Below are 20764 nucleotides of genomic sequence, written 5' to 3'. Positions count from 1 at the left end.
AAGCTAAATCTAAGGACTGTGTCCTTAATGACAACATTAAACTACCTCGTCACATAAAACAAATTTATTTAAATTCATTTAAAAAAAACAAAAAAATTAAATTCATAAATAAGAACTTATGAATTTTACATTCTACAAACATTATACTTTCATTGTTTTCTTAAAGTTTAATTTTCTTGTTATAAATTGCATATACAGATTTGAATTCCACTAGATGAATACTAAGCACTAAGTGGTACCATAGAAACTGACATGTCAGCTGGATATTTATATCTATAAATTAGACTTTCACTCCCTATAAAATTTCATAATCTTTATTTTGGGGGAAAGAAATACTCTTACAGAAGTCTCAAATATGAGACAAGGTAAGTTCCACTGAGGAGAAAAATATCCTTTTGTCATGGAAAGGCATATTTGTGGTTTTATAAAAGTTTTAAAAGTTTCTTATAAAAGTTTCTCTTGAATAATTTTAAAACTCCTACCACAGATTCCACCACTGTTTGTAATATTCCTTACTATAAGTACTATAATTACTATTCCTAATATTTTTATAATTAATATTCCTCTATAAAGCCCTATACAGAGGCCAGTAGATGTAAACTCATGTTACTTTCTGTTCATTTCACCTATTTTTAATCATCTCTAAATCTATCTCTGCAAGGCATTTCTTCTCCAAGGCTAAACTTTCCATGTGTTCTTTATTCCTTCCTCTCCTATCTCCCTTCATCCTAATTCTAGAAATTTTCTCTTTCCTTCTGCCTCTCACACTACATCAGCATCTTCTCATCAGCCTACGCATATGCTCTACTCATATTCCCAATATTTTTCCTCTTTGACTCAGTTCCTCTGTCCCTCTCACCTTTTTTTTTTTTTAAGAGGGAGTCTCGCTGTGTTGCCCAGGCTGGAGTGCAGTGGCGTGATCTTGGCTCATTGCAACCTCCGCCTCCTAGGTTCAAGCGATTCTTCTGCCTCAGCCTCCCGAGCAGCTGGGCTTACAGGCTTGCACCAACACGCCCAGCTAATTTTTGTGTTTTTAGTAGAGACAGAGTTTCACTATGTTGGCCAGGCCAGTCTGGAACTCCTGACCCTGTGATCTGCCCGCCTCAGCCTCCCAAAGTGCTGGGATTACAGGCGTGAGCCACCGAGCCTGGCCCTGTCTTTCTCATTCCTTAAAATAAAGTCTATACTTGCTACTTTCAAATTCTAACCTCCTATCGCTCCTTAATAGCCTGACTTCTGCCCTCATTGTTCTACTGTTTTTTCAAGTATCACCTGAAAATTAGCAAAAGGATTTTTTCCAAGTCTCACACCATTTACCAGCTCTGTAACATTTGACCATGTTGACTACTCTGTTCTTGAAACAGCTTCCTTTCTTGACTTCCATGCTAGTACTCTCTCTTTATCCTCCTACCTTTCTTACTGGCTCTCTCTCCCCTCCTGCCCCCAAACACACACATACACACACACACACACACACACACACACACACACACCCCACTCACAAAATGTTGGCTTTTCCCAAGGTTCTTTCTTCTTTTGTCTTGGCTCCTGGGATAAGAAACCCAAGGTTCTTTCTTCTTAAGCAGTCTTCCTTCAAGTGTTCCATTCTTTCCACAGGTTATCTTATTTCACCTATAACTTCAAATTTCACCTTTATGCTAATAAATCTTAAATCTATATCTCCTCCCCAACCTCTCTCCTAAGATTAGATTCACATCTCCAAATGGATAGTATGCACTTCAAGCTAGATGTCGTGAAAGCACCATAAATTCTACAGTTCTCAAATTAAACTAATTATTTTCATCCACCAAATCTGCTTCTCCTTTTACATTCCTTAAGCTAGTTAATGATATTATCATTCTATGAATTATACTAACCTCAGAATCACATTTGATGTCTATTCCTCTCCCAGTACCCATTATATATAAAATGTCACTAACCATGCCAAGTCTACTTCCAAAATTCATCCTACCTCTATCCCTCTTCATTGTTCTATTGTCCTAATTCACACACTCATAGGTTCACGATTAGATTATTACATTCTTCTTATTGATTTCTTTCCATACAGCCAGCCTCCATATTGTTGCAAGAATTATTTTTCTAAAACACAATCTGCCTGTGTCACTTATTTGTTTTAAACCCTTCAATAGCTTCCCATTACTTAAATTCTAATCTCCTAGTAAGGAACTCTTCAAAAGCTTATCTCAATCTATATTTCAATGTCACATTCCACACATCCCATTTTTAATTCAGAGCAGACTATTCATGGTCCTTGAAAATGGACTTTCATGGCTCCATGATTGTTCTATTCTTTCTTAAATGAAATGCCAACAGGATGGAATGGGAAGGGTGGAGATGGGTACCTTTTGCTTAAATCCCATTTCATGGGCTGGGCGCAGTGGCTCATGCCTGTAATCCTAGCACTTTGGTAGGCCAAGGCAAGTGGGTTGCCTGAGCTCAGGAGTTTGAGACCAGCTACTGGGCAACACAGTGAAACCCCACCTCTACTAAAATACAAAAAGTTAGCCAGGCGTGGTAGCATGCGCCTGTAGTCCCAGGTACTCGGGAGGCTGAGGCAGGAGAACTGCTTGAACCCCGGAGGTGAAGCTTGCAGTGAGTCGAGATGGTGCCACTGCACTCCAGCCTGGGCGACACAGTGAGACTCCATCTCCCCTACAATCCCCCCAAAAAAATCCTATTTCACTTTTCAAGGCCAAATTATAGTCATCTTTCCTCTAAAACTTTCTCAAGCCCAGCTAAAGAAAAATGATTTATTTTGTGCTTTCATAGTACTTTGTTAATAATACTAAAAAGTACCTTGCACTATTGTGATTAATTACGTAGTTATCTGTTCCTGCAGAGTGTAAGCTCTTTGATAATCCTTGTATTTTAGGCATCTTTGAAAACCCAGTGCCTAGAATAGTGCCTAACACATAGTACGTGCTCGGTAAGTGTTGTGAATTGAGTTCTGTTTTTCCTTTTTTTTTTTTTTTTTTGAGACAGAGTCTCACTCTGTTGCCTAGGCTGGAGTGCAGTGGCGCAACGTCGGCTCACTGCAACCTCTACCTCCTGAGTTCAAGCAATTCTCTGCCTCAGCCTACCAAGTAGCTGGGATTACAGGCGCCCGCCACCACACCCGGCTCATTTCTGTATTTTTAGTAGAGATGGGGTTTCATCATCCTGCCCAGGCTTGTCTTGAACTCCTGACCTCAGGTGATCCACCCGCCTTGGCCTCCCAAAGTGGTGGAATTACAGGCATGAGCCACCAAGCCTGGCTGAATTGAATTCTTTTTGTGACCTCCCTTTCCCTAATTTCTGAACATTCTCACTTACTGTCTTTTTGTCTCTGTAACAACCATTGGTTATATATCTAGTCAAAATAAAAAGATACACATAACATTGTTATTTTTAATATTTCAATGAATTTTAAATATACTATCTAATAATATGGAAGTTTTATTAGCATAGTATTTTCTTTCACTGTTTATTTTTTTGAATGACCAAATATGAAACAGCAGTTTATATGATTCCAATTTATTTTGATCAGTATCTTTGTTTTTTTAACCTATCTTGATCCAATCTCAGTAGCCACACTACTATTGTCCTTCACTCAAGAATGGTGAAAAACTTACAGATAGAAATACAATTAAAAAGTAAATGTGATCTCTCGCTGAAGAAAACTCTTACAGTACCAAGGCAGCTTTTTCTTACTTATCTATATTCTGTTGAGTACAAAAGCACAATGGAAGCAAAATGATTGCAGAACTTAGAAATTCTAAGATGAAATCAACTTTATCCACATTTATAGATTGAGGCCTCACCAGTGAAACTGTTTATTTTTTCTTAATAGTTTTCTTTTTTTCTTGGGAGAGGAGCATGGTTGTAGTCTCAGAGAAAATGAACGTTTAATTTTCTTAGCTAAACTGATCTTTTTTTGTTTTGTTTTGGTTTGTTTTTTTGTTTTTTTTGCATGTTTGGCATATTTAAGTTTATATTTCCTTTTCACTTAAATAGTTTTCCTTATTCTGATAGCACCATTTCCATGGGCTTTTAAACATTGGGGATGAAAAGAAGGTACAGGGATAAAATGTAGATTAACTGATGCTAAAATGAACATTATTATGCTTGTTGCTTAATGATAAACTGGACTAGTATACCAATTAAGGATTTTTTAGTATTCTGATACAATTAAATACAAAATTTTTCTTAGATTTAAGTAAAACTTATCAAAACCATCAGTGAAGACTTAATCTCTCCAAACTATAAATTGAGAAAACATGTTACTTCCAAAAGAATCAAATCAAGAGTTACTTAGGTAATAATTTGAATCAAACAAAATAATCTACAGGAAATATTATCAAGCTGGTATTTAGATATCCATTACTATAATATATTGTATAGTATAATTAGCACAACAGTCTAAAACATAATCATACTTTTCCAAAATATAGCTTCATAAACTCATAGTGACTTTCTACTCTGTCATTTATTTAAAAAAAATTTTAAATGCAATGAAAATTGATATTAGCATGGAATAATCAGTTTTGGGAGTCTACCAATATTTAAAGTGAAACTTTATATTTCATAACTTGAATTTACCTCATTTTACACTATTATCTACTTTGCTGAATTAAAATTTATTATAAAATAAACAAATGTGATTTAAGGAAATAGCCATGTTTAGAACATATAAACTCTTATGATATGTTGTTAATATGATAAAATGGTAATACTACAGAAATAAACTACTGCACACATGTTCTAAACATGGCTGTAATATAGCTCAACAAAACTGCTAAGAAAAGCAAAAGAGATCAGTTAATGATAGTATAATTATTTATTTTAATCATTTACTAAAATACTATGCAATGGTTTTATGAAAAAGTAAATTAATTTTTCTTTGTCACATATGAGAGCTCAAATTATATATATATATGCATGCATATATACACAAACATGTATTCCTGTGGTCTTCCATGCATAAAAGCATTACAGGGAATTTCATTAAGTTTAGCTTTTAAAAAGCATTCGCCTTTTTGGAAATATGAGACCAAGAAAAAAATGTGTCTGATTTTAGTCCTCTAATATTTTTGTAATATTTTCTTAGCATTTATAGTTATTTTAAATGTCTAAAACTATTTAAAATATTTTACTATTTTACTATTTAATAAACGTACATGTCTTTTCCAAGTTCCTAGTGCTTTTTCATGCTCGTTTTGAAGATTAAGAAACTTTTCTTCATTTCCTTTTACCTTCTCCCTTTGCAGCTCATTATCTCTTTCAAGGGTCTGCAATAAAATTAATTATCCAAAAAATAATCAATACCACATTAATGAATTTTGATGTGTTTTATGTTGCTTGGACCTTTGCTTCTAACATGCTGAAAGTGCCATACAGATCAGTGATAATGTGCTATCTCAACAATAATTTTCATAAATTAATGGAAAGGTGCTTATAGTTTAGCTAACAGAAAGGGGGAGGTTATGATAAAGAAATGGCTATAAAAGGGTATAAAAACATTGCCATTATTCAGTTTCACTGCATAAGTTTTAATGTGCTGAAAAAGTAATATAAAGTACAGCACTGAAAAGTATGAAATGTAGCACAATCCAGCCTAACTCTACTAAAGAAATTTAACTACCATAGAACATTTTTTCCACTATCTGTTTATTTTAGAAATTAACTGGCTAGAAAACTCTTAAATACAATTTTCATTTTAATTTCAAATTAATACTTTTTAAGCATAACTTAAATATTTACCATATTAACTTAATTACTTCATTGAACTAACATAACAGAATCACTACCACACTCTCCCTCCCACAAAATAAACTTATAGAGTAAAAATACTACCACGTGTTTTATAAGACTAGGTTTTTAAAGCTAGTAAATCAGTGTCATCAATATTATTAGGTTTTTCCAATGTCTGCTGATAATCCAAGTAAATTTCTATAAAAAGAAAAACAGTGATAGAACTCCTACCTACATGCCTAATACATCTGGAATCTTTAAGTTGTTTACAGAGCTATGTACATTCAGGTGAAAAATGTCAAGCCACACAAAAGGATATATATTTTTTTAAAAAGTAAAGTTATTCTCTCAGTTTTCCTCCCCAGAAGTAACCACTTTAGTAGTTTCTTTTATATCTTTCCAGAAATTGCCTATATAACCATAAAAGTATGTAAAAATACATATGTATTTTTAAATACAGATGAGACCATATCATACACTGTTCTGTCATCTGCTTTTCTTTTTAAAAAAAGTCTTGCTTACTTTCCGTATTACAAATATAAATCCATCTCATATGAATTCCATATTATTCATAGTACTCTATTTAGAGAATTCTCAGTTACATCTAGAGTATCAATATGCAAATATAAATTATGTAAAATTATGGCAACATATCTAATATGTTCTGATAATTCCATCCTTAGGTGATTTTGTCACTGTATGAAGGTCATAGAGTGTACTTACACAAACCTAGATGGTATAGCCTACTATACATGTAGGCTATATGGTATAGCTTATTGCTCCTATGCTACGAACCTGTACAGCATCTTTCTGCACTGAGTAGTGTAGGCAATTGTAACACAATAGTATTTTTATAACTAAGGCTATCTAAATATAGAAAAGGTACAGGAAAAATGAGGTATAAAAGATTAAAAATGGTACACATGTAACTATATAAGGTACTTACCATGAATGTTGCTCTGGGTGAGTCAGTGAGGGAATGGCCAGCGAATGTGAAGGCCTAGGACATTATTACTCACCAACACAGGGCCTAATAAACACTGTATACTTAGGCTACAATAAACTTTTTTTAATTTTTTCTTTCTTCAATAATAAATCAAGCTTAGTTGACTTGATAAACTTTTTTTTTAACTTTTTGACTCTTTTGAAATAACACTTAGCTTAAAACACACAGATTGTATAGCTGTACAAAAATATTTTCTTTCTTTATATTCTTATTCTATAAACTGTCTTTCTATTTTTTAATTTTTTTTTTTTTTTTTCGAGATGGAGTCTTGCTCTGTTGCCCAGGCTGGAGTGCAGTGGCACAATCTTGGCTCACTGCAAGCTCCACCTCCTGGGTTCACGCCATTCTCCTGCCTCAGCCTCCTGTGTAGCTGGGAATACAGGCGCCTGCCACCACGCCCGACTAATTTTTTATGTTTTTAGTAGAGACGGGGTTTCACCGTGTTAGCCATGATGGTCTCGATCTCCTGACCTTGTGATCCGCCCGCCTTGGCCTTCCAAAGTTCTGGGATTACAGGTGTGAGCCACCACTCCCGGCCTCTATTTTTAAATTTTTACATTTTTCCTTTTTAAACATTTTGGTCAAAAACTAAGACACATCATCACAGCAGTATTCACAACAGCAAATACTTAGAATCAACCTAAATGCTCATTAACAGTAGACTGTACCACATTTTCTTTCTCTACATCCATACACCATGGAATATGACACAACCATAAAAAGAATGAGATCATGTCCTTTGCAGCAACATGGATGGAGCTATTATCCTAAGAAAACTAACACAGGAACAGAAAACCAAATACCACATGTTCTCACTTATAAGTGGGAGCTAAACGTTGAGCACATATAGACACAAAGAAGGGAACAATGGACACTGCGGCCTACTTGAGGGTGGAAGGAGATCGAAAAACTACCAATCAGGTACTATACTTATTATCTGGGTGATGAAATAATCTGTACACCAAACCTATGTGACACTCAATTTACCTATGTAACAAACCTGCACATGTACCTCTGAACCTAAAATAAAAGTTAAAAATACATACATGTAACATAAAATTTACCAGTTTAACCATTTTTAGGTGTATAAGTCAGGCGCACTAAGTATATTCACAATGTCATGCAACTATCACCACTATCCATGTTCAGAACTTTCTCATCATCTCAAATAGAAATTCTGTATCCATTAAACGGGAGTTCCCATTTCCCCTCCCCAATTGTTCATTTTAACAAATACATATGTCATGTAACTCCCAGAAGATATAGAGAGCAGTTTTATTACTCCCAAAAGTTCCCTTGGGCCACTTTGCAGCACCCCTATTCTTCACTGCCCATCAATAATCTGTTTTCTGTCTCTCTAATTGTGGCTTTTGTCAAATGTCCTATAAATGGAATCACGGAACAACACTGTATGTAGCCTTTTGAGTCTGGTTTCATTTACTTAGCAAAATGCATTTGAGATTCATCCATTTTGTTGTGTGAATCAGTAGTTGGTTCTCTTTTACCGCTGAGTAGTCTGTTGTATGGATGCACCATAGTTTGTTTATACATTCACCTCTGGGTTGAACATTTGTGCTGTTTCTAGTTTTTAATGAGTATTAATAAAACCACTGTAAATATTATTTAAAAAAACTAACACACAAACACACACATTAGCCTAGGCCTACACACAGAGTCAGGATTATCAATATTAACTGTCTTCCACCTCTATATATTTTCCCTCTGGAAAGTCTTCAGGGGCAGTAATACCCATAGAACTATCATCTCCTATCATAATACTCCCTTTTCTGGAATGCTTCCTGAAGGACCTGCCTGAGGCTGTTTCACAGTTAACTTTTGTGGGGTTTTTTTGTTTGTTTGTTTGTTTGTTTTTTTTTTTTGAGATGAAGTCGCTTGGCTGCCCAGGCTGGGTTGCAATGGCGCGATCTCGGCTCACTGCAACCTCCATCTCCCAGGTTCAAACGATTCTCCTGCCTCAGCCCCCCTGAGTAGCTGGGATTACAGGTGCGTACCACCACACCGGCTAATTTTTGTATTTTTAGTAGAGATGGGGTTTCACCATGTTGGTCAGGCTGGTCTCAAATTCCAGACCTCGTGATCTGCCTACCTCGGCCTCCCAAAGTGCTGGGATTACTTAACAGGCATGAGCCACCGTGCCTGGCCAACTTTTTTTTTAACAAATAGAAGGAGTAAACTAAAATAATGATAAGAAGTATAGTATAGTAAATACATAAACCAGTAACATAGTCATTATTATCATTATCAAGTATTATGTATTATATATAATTGTATGTACTACACTTTTATATGACTGACAGTGCAGCAGGTTTGTTTATACCAGCATTACCAACAAACATGTGAGTAATGTGTTGTGCTATGACAATATGATGGCTATGATGTTAGCAGATAGGAATTTTTATCTCCATTATAATCTTGTGGAGCCACCATCTTATATGCAGTCTGTCATTGACCAAAACATTGTCATGTGGTGCATAACTATAAAACAGAGTAGTTTCTAAACATTTATAGTGTGTATAATAGATACTTAGTACTTTAACATTCTAACAAATTTTTTTATTGATAACATACTGTATTTTAGAAGATAAATAGAACTTTAGAGAAGACATGGGAGAATAAACCACAGTCTCTATCCTAGTAATAATAAATGACCAAGAACATCATGCTTTTAAAATAGTGCACTAGCAATGTCAATCATTTCTTGTCTGCACCCAATAACTCCATCTAAAGGAAACTGCCTACTTTAGGTATTCTCTCGATTTCAGTTTTTTTGAGACATCCATCCTTCCATTACAATTTTGACCTACTTCTCTCTGTCAGCTGTACAAATTAGGTTATCTCTGAGGATGCCCTTTTTCAGTTCTGTCATGAGTCTCCTGTTTCCCAGATCCCATAGTTTCCTTTCTTGGTTTACTCCCCTGTCTTGGTAGAGCAAACATTCTATTACTTCTTGATAAAGGAGGCATAGGGTGGTAAATGTTTTGAGACCCTATATGTCTGAAGATGTCTTGATTCTACCAATACTTGACAATTTGTTTGGCTAAATACGGTACAACTCTGCTTTGGAAATCAATTTTTTCCCAACATCTGAAGGCATGGTTCAATTGTCTTCTACTTTCCATTGTTGCCACTGAGAAGTCTGAAACCTTATGTTACCATTCTCATTCTTAATCCCTGTATATGACCTACTTTCTTGTACAGTTTTAGAATATTTTCTTTATGTGTTGTACAAAATTTCATAATGATATGCATTGGTATTGAGCAAGACAAACTTACATCTGTCAGGCCTAGATAACTTTTTTGTATTAATTCTTTGGTCATTTCCTTTCCCTCTATTTTCTCTCTTCTCTCTCTGACACTCACCAGACATCTTGAACTGACTCCCCAGTTTCCTTTCCCGTTTTCCATCTTTTTGTCTTTTGGGTCTACTTTTTAGAAGACAATATTATCCTCCAACCTTTCCTTTGCACTTTTTATGTCTGCTAATATATTTATCTGAAGGGGTCTCTTTTATTCTCTAAAAGTTTCTTTATAAACTCAAAATTCTTATTTTGTAGATTAACATGTTCCCTTTAACTAAATATACTTTCTTAGTTTCTACAAGATTTTTTCATTATCCTATTTGTTTTGTCAGTTTTTCATATTGGAGGCTGTATTAGGTTGTTCTTGCATTGCTAAAGAAATACTTGAGACTGGGTAATTTATAAGAAAAGAAGTTTAATTGGCCCATGGTTCTGCAGGCTGTACAGGAAGCATAGCACTGGCATCTGCTTCTGGCGAGGCCTAAGGAAGCTTTTACTTGTGGTGGAAGGTGAAGTGGGAGCTTGCATATCACATGGTGAAAGCAGGAGCAAGAGCGAGGCAGGCAGGTGCCACACACTTTTAAACAACCAGATCTCGTGAAAATAAGATCATTCACTATCCTCATTCACTATCCTGAGGACAGCACCAAGCCATGAGGAATACGCCTCCATGACCCACACACCTCCCACCAGGCCCCACCTCCAACATTGGGGATTACATCTGAACATGAGATTTGGGTGGATAAATATCTAAGCCATATCAGAGGCTTTCTCCAAATGTCCAGTAATCCTTAACTACTTATTCATATTTTAAAATGAGGTATTAAAATACCAGCTGAAAGTTTTGTCAAATGGTAGGTTTCACTGTGGATGGATCTGGCTGAGCTATTTCACTGGGAAAGCTTAACTGTATCAGTTAGTCTTTTCTTTTGGGCAGATTAGTTTCCCCTGAAAGGAATCTTCCATTTTTCTGCTGGGGAATTAGGCTAGCTGCCCTCTAAATGAGGATACTGGGCTGGAAGGTCTCACCATTCAGAATTCAGACTTTCCAACCTCTTGTCAATATCATACTCTTAGTAGTAAACTGATAAACTAGCTCTCAAAAAATAAAAAATAAAAAAGCCTGATTTGAAGCATTTGCCATTTTTCATTCATGTTAAATATTCACATCATAGTTAATTTCAAACTACCATTGGTTTAACAACCAGTTCACAAAATTCCTTAATATCTAACAACCAGCTCCCACTGGCAAAAGCTGGCTCCAGCAAACCACTAGATCCCCTTCCCCCCAAACTTCAGCTGTCCCTCAGATTCTACAACAGAAACTTCCAATCTTCTGCAAAGTAGGAGAGGAGCAGTGTCTACTTGTGCAGGATGGGAAAGAGAATATGGGGTTGCAATGACTTCTTACATAGATCTAGTTTCTGGCTTCAGTTGTGATACTTGCAAATCCTGACCATTTCTGCATCTTTGATTTCGTTTCTACTTCTCTTGTGCTAAGTAAATTACCGTTGTCTGTCTGGTTCCCACTTTTTAGTACTATTACTGTTTCCTCCCCATTTCCTTGTCCTTGTGGATATAATTAGTGTCATTTTATTGCAGTTTCAAAAATACGTAATGTGGGGTTAAACATGTTTAACTAGAAGTCCTGACCAGGCAATATCTAAACTCGGAAAGACTATGAGTTTATTCATGTTCATCTTTCATTCATTAAGAAAATTTAGTTTATATACTACAAGGCTACAGTAACCAAAACAGCATGGTACTGGTACCAAAACAGAGATATAAACCAATGGAACAGAACAGAGTCCTCAGAAATAATACCACACATCTACAGCCATCTGATCTTTGACAAACCTGAGAGAAACAAGAAATGGGGAAAGGATTCCCTATTTAATAAATGGTGCTGGGAAAATTGGCTAGCCATAAGTAGAAAGCTGAAACTGGATCCTTTCCTTACTCCTTATACGAAAATTAATTCAAGATGGATTAGAGACTTAAATGTTAGACCTAACACCATAAAAACCCTAGAGGAAAACCTAGGTAGTACCATTCAGGACATAGGCATGGGCAAAGACTTCATGTCTAAAACACCAAAAGCAACGGCAGCAAAAGCCAAAATTGACAAATGGGATCTCATTAAACTAAAGAGCTTCTGCACAGCAAAAGAAACTACCATCAGAGTGAACAGGCAACCTACAGAATGGGAGAAAATTTTTGCAATCTACTCATCTGACAAAGGGCTAATATCCAGAACCTACAAAGAACTCAAACAAATTTACAAGAAAAAAACAAACAACCCCATCAAAAAGTGGGCAAAGGATATGAACAGACATTTCTCAAAAGAAGACATTCATACAGCCAACAGACACATGAAAAAATGCTCATCATCACTGGCCATCAGAGAAATGCAAATCAAAACCACAATGAGATACCATCTCACACCAGTTAGAATGGCGATCATTAAAAAGTCAGGAAACAACAGGTGCTGGAGAGGATGTGGAGAAATAGGAACACTTTTACACTGTTGGTGGGATTGTAAACTAGTTCAACCATTATGGAAAACAGTATGGCGATTCCTCAAGGATCTAGAACTAGATGTACCATATGACCCAGCCATCCCATTACTGGGTATATACCCAAAGGATTATAAATCATGCTGCTCTAAAGACACATGCACACGTATGTTTATTGCGGCACTATTCACAATAGCAAAGACTTGGAATCAACCCAAATGTCCATCAGTGACAGACTGGATTAAGAAAATGTGGCACATATACACCATGGAATACTATGCAGCCATAAAAAAGGATGAGTTTGTGTCCTTTGTAGGGACATGGATGCAGCTGGAAACCATCATTCTTCGCAAACTATCACAAGAACAGAAAACCAAACACCGCATGTTCTCACTCATAGGTGGGAACTGAACAATGAGATCCCTTGGACTCGGGAAGGGGGACATCACACACCGGGGCCTATCATGGGGAGGGGGGAGGGGGGAGGGATTGCATTGGGAGTTATACCTGATGTAAATGACGAGTTGGTGGGTGCTGACGAGTTGATGGGTGCAGCACAGCAACATGGCACAAGTATACATATGTAACAAACCTGCACGTTATGCACATGTACCCTAGAACTTAAAGTATAATAATAATAAAAAATAAATTAAAAAAAAAAAAGAAAATTTAGTTTAAAATTTAAAATTTAATGAGCTCCTATGATGTGCCAGACACTGTTTTAGGCTTTTATGCTACATCAGTGGAAATGTTGCTGTCCTTATGGAGTATATATATGTGTGTGTGTGTGTGTATATATATGTGTGTGTGTGTGTGTGTGTATATATATATATATATATTTTTTTTTTTTTTTTTGAGACAGAGCTTCACTCTTGTTGCCCAGGCTGGAGTGCAATGGTGCAATCTCAGCTCACTGCAACTTCCGCCTCCTGGGTTCAAGCAATTCTCCTGCCTCAGGCTCCTGAGTAGCTGGGATTACCGGTATATGCCACGATGCCCATCTAATTTTGTATTTTTAAGTAGAGATGTTGTTTCACAATGTTGATCAGACTGGTCTCAAATTCCCGACCTCAGGTGATCCACCCACCTCTGCCTCCCAAAGTGCTGGGATTACAGGTGTGAGCCACTGCGCTGGGCCATGGAGTTTATATTCTATCAGGGATTGTTTCCTGGCCTTTTGGCTATATTCCTATATTCTATTAGGAAATTATTTGGAATATTTTGCATCTGGATAACAGAGAGAGCTGATCTAGTAATTTTGTTAGATCAGCTATATTAAGACCACAACTCCTAACTTGCCCCTTCATGAGCTCTAAGTCCAGTACTTATGTACCGTTGAATTCTACAGAGTCTAGGGTAGTCATAAATATACAGTTATGTGTTTCTCTGAGTTAATGGCGACTGTCAATACAATTCCAGGATCTTTTGACTATGACTACCAATAACTTAGATAATGCAAATGCCTCTCTTTTGAAAACCATCTCTGAAAAAAATGGATATTGTGAAAATTCAAAGTGAAACCATTTGCTAATGCTTTAATCTTCCAAAAACTAACTAAATGATCCTAGTTAATACTATGAAAAAATACTATGGAAAAAAATAAGTAAATTATTCTTGTTAATACTATGACTATAGGAACATAACTATGTGTATAACTGGACTAATCTATAACTAAATCACAATAGAAAATATTTCCTATCATGAGAATTTAGCTTTCTGTGCTCTAAATTTTACTACTAGAAAAGTAAGACAGATGACAGCATGATTGCAGAGCACTGAAAAACAGTTGGCCATTATCAAGAGTAATGATCCCTTTTAGTACAGGTGGAATGAGAATGCTCCTCAAGAAAACACTTGAGATATCTATGCAGCATAATCCTCAGCAACAGTTCAACATTAATATTTTGTTACGCTATATTTCAGTGGTTCTCAGATATCAGTCTGCCGACAATATCCATGACAAAATATTCACTAGTCCAAGGCAAAAAATGTCAATATAAGGTCATCAAATGCCTTTTCTTATAAAGGACTATCCTTTATTCTGAGATTATATCCTTAATATATGTTTGATGTTAAAATGTTCTCTTTCATAATATGATAGTAATGATAGATTGTATTGTTTGCATTCTTAATATCTTTACTTATCAAAATAAAAAGCTGACAATTCTATCCTGTTTTTGACAATACTTTAAAATTTTAGTTCACAAAATCTAGCTTCTCTATGTACTGTCAAGGTTCAGGTAATACTTGTGGCAGTTAAAGAGAAAGGCATTTGAGGGAAATAGAGAGAGGCATTTGATTATCTAATGATTGGTAGTCATAGTCAAAAGATCCTGGAATTATATTTATAGTCACCATTAACTCAGAGAAACACATAACTATATATCGGCTCTGTAGAATTCAGCAGTATGAAGAGGCAAGTTACGAGTTATGATCTTAGTATAATTGATCTAACAAAATTGCTAGATAAGCTCTCATAGATCTAGGAAAAATATCTTAACAGTATGTTGTAGAAATAGTGCTGGATTAGAATCACAACAGATTTAATCCTAATTTTATCACTAATTTTGAGGCTTTGAACCACACTGCCTACATTTTCTGAGTCTCTCTTTTCATTAAACAAAATGGTTGGATTAGATGATCGTTAATATTTTGTTTGGCCTAAAAATCTATGTTTCAACTCATTTATTTGGATTAGAAGATGCTCTTGGTAACAGCTATTCATAAAGAACCTAGTTAAATTATATCATATGTTGCTTGGGAGAAGGTTCAACACATTAGAGAAATAGTTCCAGTTATCTAACTACAGAGTGGGCAGGGGAGATGGGAGGTGAGTACTTGCTAACAGCTGGACTTTCAGAGAAACTTTTTTTGCTAGTCTTATATTGGAATAGGTGAATGGATTAAAAGAAGGGAGAGGTCTGACGATAGGATACCACCCCTCCCTCCCTCTTCTATAGTATTTGGGACACATAAGAGAAATAAGGAAGGCAAAACTTTCGTTACATGATAAGCCATAGAACATCAATGGTGAGGAGATATTAATAAATTTTGCATTGCTGAGGTTCAATTTGGTTCCATTCAATGATAGACTCTGCATAATTTGTTGGGCCTGGTACAAAATGAAAACCACAGGGAAAAAAGTGCTACTAAAGGTACTAAAATATAAAATTTTTTCCCTTCTTTGCAGCCCCTCTCTCTCTTTCAATTTGTCATGGTGCTTTTTATTTTCTATTTAATATCATGATCCCCTAGGCTTGGGGATACTCACCAGGCAAATGCAGACCCTCATAACGTGCCTAAGGGCCTCATCACACAACTCAGCATGACTGAGAGCCAACAGCTACCAGGGTCCCTGTCCTGCCAGCGGCTAGACCCATCTACTATGTCCTGGACATGGGTGGGGAAGTGAATTCTTCCCTTCCCGTGGGCCCTTCACTCCAACCCATGGCAAATGGGTGACTCTCAAGAGACTGCAACTGCCAGGAGGTATGCACTCAGTACCTGGACTGGGGATTCATCCTCCCTGCACACTCCCACCAAGTCACCTGCCTAACATTTTAAGGCACTGCCAACCTGCTACAAAGACAACTGTTGTTATGCCTTACCCCAAAATACTGTGGGGTATAGGCACCCCACCTAGGCCCTCCCCACCTGCACCTACACCCTAACCAAAGAGTGAAGGTCAACAGTAGAACACAGACCTTTCCCCGCAAATGTGACCCAATCAAACTACACCAGTGGCAGGACAGGAACCAGGAGTAGGAGGCAAAGCAGGATGTAGGTCCCCAGAGGGTGGAAGAGCCAGCAGCCAAGAACCAGTACTGAGAAGTAATGGAGACAATACCTGAGCTGAAGATCTAAGCCCCTAGCACATGCTTCATTACCATTAGATTTCATTTACAAAATGTAAATTCAAAATAAAATCTTCAAGACAGTGACCATGAAACATTAAACCTGAAGCAGGAGGCCCTTCTGAGTCTGGATCCCTATGATGCCAGTGCACTGGTCACATACTCATGAAACTGGCCCTGGCCTTGACTGACGGCAGTTTTTATGTGGGAGGTAATTGTAGTTTTCATGGGAAATGTTCAGCTTTACCCCGAACCCCTTCAGAAGGATAGAAGTATCTTCTACTAGCTACCCCAGTGGAACATACCCCCAACCCCTTTTCTGAATTGGGCATCCCATCACTTGGCCCAGTGGCATACAGGGCAGTTCCTGCTCCTCCACTAATCTCCATGGTTCCTTCATGTTAAGCCAAATAACCACTAAGGTTTTTTAAGAATAATACACTTCAAGCTCCACTGGCACAGATTACTCTAAAGACTTTTCTTTTTGAAACTTGTAGACCAAAACTGGGCATCAGTTGATATGTTCTTGGCGAACTTCCAAACTTCAAGAAACCTATGCCTAGCTGGCTGTGGTGGTGGGCACCTGTAATCTCAGCTACTCGGGAGCTGAGGCAGGAGAATCACTTGAACCCAGGAGGTGGAGGTTGCAGTGAACCAAGATCATGCCACTGCACTCCAGCTTGGGTGACAGAGTAAGACTCCATTTCAAAAAAAGAAAGAAAGAAAAGAAAAGAAAAGAAAAGAAAAGAAAAGAAAAGAAAAGAAAAGAAAAGAAAAGAAAAGAAAAGAAAAGAAAAGAAACATATGCCAACCGCTTCCACATGAGCTTATCACATTTTACTCTACTGGTAACACTAGAGTGGACCTTCACCTTTCAACAGCATTTCAAGCATCTAGCCAGGGAACAAATGGCAGTCTCCACTTCTTGTATCTCAATCCCTATAAGAGATTTTCTTGTACATTTCTTCATTTAGCTTCATAAGGGGAAATGCACCGGCCTCTGCTAGGGATGTAAGAGAAAAAGCCTCTCTTTTTGAACACTGCACTCCCAAATTATCAATGGCCAACAATGTCTTCTCCTTCCCAGTCATTTTCTTATATATATTGGAAAGAGGATGATGAGGTGATTATTGTGGTAACCGTGCCAATTTTATCACTATCCTGTGAAGAGAAATCTACCCCAAACTTCTGAGAGCTGGCTGAATGCTCTCTTAAACTGCAGTTGACACTTTCGCCTTTTATTTTCAGTGTTGGATTGTGACCACAATTCTAAGGAAAAAAAAAAAATCCTATTCATTCTGTTGTAACAGAGTGGATTTTTCACTTTGTAAAATGAAGTCGGATACTTGATAAAATTTAACATTTCACTAGTGACATAAATGTTGAATAATATATGTTCATTACTTTAGACACTGAAAACAAGTTGATGAAGGAAGTCAATATCTTACCCCTAGCATTCAAAATAATTTCAATAAAACTAGACAGAAGAATAAACTAAACAGGGGAAGTTAATTAGATGAAAATATACTAAAACACAGATAGATAGATAGATAGATAGATAGATAGATAGATAGATAGATAGAACCTGATTATTTTCTTTTAGCCTCTTCAATTCTGCCTCCATTTCAGTATTAGCTTGAATTTGTTGCTGAAGTAACTGCTGCATATGTTGGAAAGAAATGATGATATCCTTTGAAAATACACAAATATGATATATCAATTTAAAAGTTTTAAGATAGTAGGTGTGTTTCTAAGCTCATTCTTCACATACATTTTCTAGTTTCCTCATTGTATTTATAGTTTAATTTCAATACTTTATATTAAACTAATGACACATCTAATGGTATCTAAAATAATTTCTATTACATTATTTTCAAGAGTCCCTCAAATAATTAACAAAGTTTTTTGGAATAAACTGTGGATTCTAAGACACATGTGAATAATTCAAAACTAAAATAAACATTTGTTGGCTACCAACCCCCCAACAGTAAACATATCACTACTAAAATGTCATATAAGGTATAATATTATAAAATGTCATAATGGGCTAGGGTGTCATGGCATACATTCAGAGTCAAATGGAGGAAAAGCAGAAGAGAAAAAAGAAAGAAGAGGAATATTCTTTTACACATCTTTTAAAAAATGGAATAATTATAAGCATCAAATAGACAAATGAGAATATAATGTCCTGAAAAAATATGCACTACACATAAATAAACTTCAATAATTATCTGTTAGGGTATAACCGGTCTAATCTATCAAGGAAAAAATTAAGGTATTTTTAATGAAAGTATATTGAGACTGATTTTTAAAAGTATACACATGTATATTTAATACACATTAACTGAGTGCCTACTATGTGCTATGCATGATCCACTTAATTTATTTTTCACATTTTATCTGATTTTTAGAATATTTACTGACTTCCAAATGTCTTATGATGGCTTACCTGTTTTTCTTCTTGAATACGTGTAATCTCTTCATTAATCTTCTCATTTAATTCCAGTTCCTTTAAAATTTGAATAGTTTTAAAGTTATGATAGAAAATTCAGCAAATTCTACATTCAATTCAGTACTAAACAAACTTTGGAGTATTATGACCTATTACTACCCCCAGAGTACCCACATTTGTTTTTTTGTTTGTTTGTTTTGAGACTGTCTTGCTCTATCACCCAGTCTGGAGTGCAGTGGTGTGATCTTGGTTCACTGCAACCTCTTCCTCCCAGGTTCAAGTGGATTCTCATGCCTCAGCCTCCCAAGTAGCTGGGATTACAGATGCCTACTAATATGCACAGTTAATTTTTGCATTTTTAGCAGAGATGGGGTTTCACCATGTTGGCCAAGCTGGTCTTGAACTCCTGACCTCAAGTGATCCACCCACCTCGGCCTCCTAAAGTGCTGGGATTACAGGCATGAGCCACTGCACCCAGCCCAAAGTATCCACATTTGTTTGTGGTTTAAACAGTGACTTCAGTGAACTGAAGAAGATATTATATACCAACATAAGTTGGTGCACACTTGTAAAGGTTAAAAACTATAAAATTTCTCGGCCGGGCGCGGTGGCTCACGCCTGTAATCCCAGCACTTTGGGAGGCCGAGACGGGCGGATCACAAGGTCAGGAGATCGAGACCATCCTGGCTAACACGGTGAAACCCCGTCTCTACTAAAAAATACAAAAAACTAGCCGGGCGAGGTGGCGGGCGCCTATAGTCCCAGCTACTCGGGAGGCTGAGGCAGGAGAATGGCGTGAACCCGGGAGGCGGAGCTTGCAGTGAGCTGAGATCCGGCCACTGCACTCCAGCCTGGGCGACAGAGCGAGACTCCGTCTCAAAAAAAAAAAAAAAAAAAAAAACTATAAAATTTCTCATCTCCAAAGCTGTCCTGGAAACACCATTGTACCACAAGATTATTCAAAACCATATTCAAGTGGAAATTAAATAGTTCTAGCCAAATCTTATTGTTCTAAAGTCTATGGCAAAAATTATCTAATAAAAAGAAAACAGATTCATAATACCTTTAACTATGTATATTGACTTTGCAAAGAAGGAACATTTTTGTGTTATAATCGAAACTCTCGTAAGTTTTATTGAAAATATTAATGTTATAAACAAATACATTTAATAAAATACCATGTTGAGTCTTTCTTGAAGTTCTTGAAATTTTTGTTCTTTAATTGTTAGATTGATGTTTTCTTCTCCCATCTTATATTGACATGTGACTTTGGACTTTATCAAGTCTGAGGCTGCTTTTTTTAGTTCCTTAATAAGAAACATATTAAACAGAAAATTCAGTACACATATTTCACTTAAAAAAGGTACTTTCCTGACAGTGTCAAAGTTCATCCTTAAGCCTATAATTACAATTTGTTATATTTCATATATCAAAATAATACTGTTGGTCCATTAAAGTGTATTTTCCCTAGTTCCCTTGCAAGATTAGCCAAGGTGGGAACATAACCTGTGGTTGTGGATCAGGCAAAGTTAATCAATCATAAAGAGATTGACTGCATGACTTTGAATCTTAAAAGGAGTGTACTAACATAATCAACTAACCAGAAGTACAGCCGTTTCCATTATTTATTCAACAAACGTATTCTGAGATAAAAAGATAACAAGGAAATCTCAATTCCCAAATTTATTAGCCTCTAATAGGAAAAATTATGTAAGAAATTATTACAATACAATGTAATGAGTGCTACATTAGAAAAATGTATTAAAAAAAAAAAACAAAGAAACTGGGGGTATCAACAAGGTATTACATGCAAAGGTGGTATTTGAACCGAATCTTTAAAGATAAATTTGCAAAGAAGACAACAA

At 36.3% G+C, this 20764-nt stretch overlaps 1 protein-coding gene across 5 annotated transcripts in view; it reads right to left on the bottom strand.

Moving 5' to 3' along the window:
• LOC105471513 (coiled-coil domain containing 73) overlaps positions 1-20764 on the bottom strand; it is a 265590-nt gene that overhangs the window by 28497 nt on the left and 216329 nt on the right. For all 5 annotated transcript variants that reach the window (XM_071074899.1, XM_071074901.1, XM_071074900.1 and 2 more), the window contains 4 exons: positions 20078-20206; positions 18897-18956; positions 18033-18137; positions 5178-5288 (listed from right to left, as the gene is read on the bottom strand). In XM_071074899.1, the coding sequence (XP_070931000.1) occupies positions 5178-5288; positions 18033-18137; positions 18897-18956; positions 20078-20206 (405 nt within the window). The remainder of the gene's footprint in view (positions 1-5177; positions 5289-18032; positions 18138-18896; positions 18957-20077; positions 20207-20764) is intronic.

The sequence above is a fragment of the Macaca nemestrina genome, chromosome 12, assembly GCF_043159975.1.
Source record: "Macaca nemestrina isolate mMacNem1 chromosome 12, mMacNem.hap1, whole genome shotgun sequence".
Classification (NCBI taxonomy): domain Eukaryota; kingdom Metazoa; phylum Chordata; class Mammalia; order Primates; family Cercopithecidae; genus Macaca; species Macaca nemestrina.
Note: the sequence above shows the minus strand (reverse complement) of the source record. Positions and strands in the feature narration are given on the sequence as shown.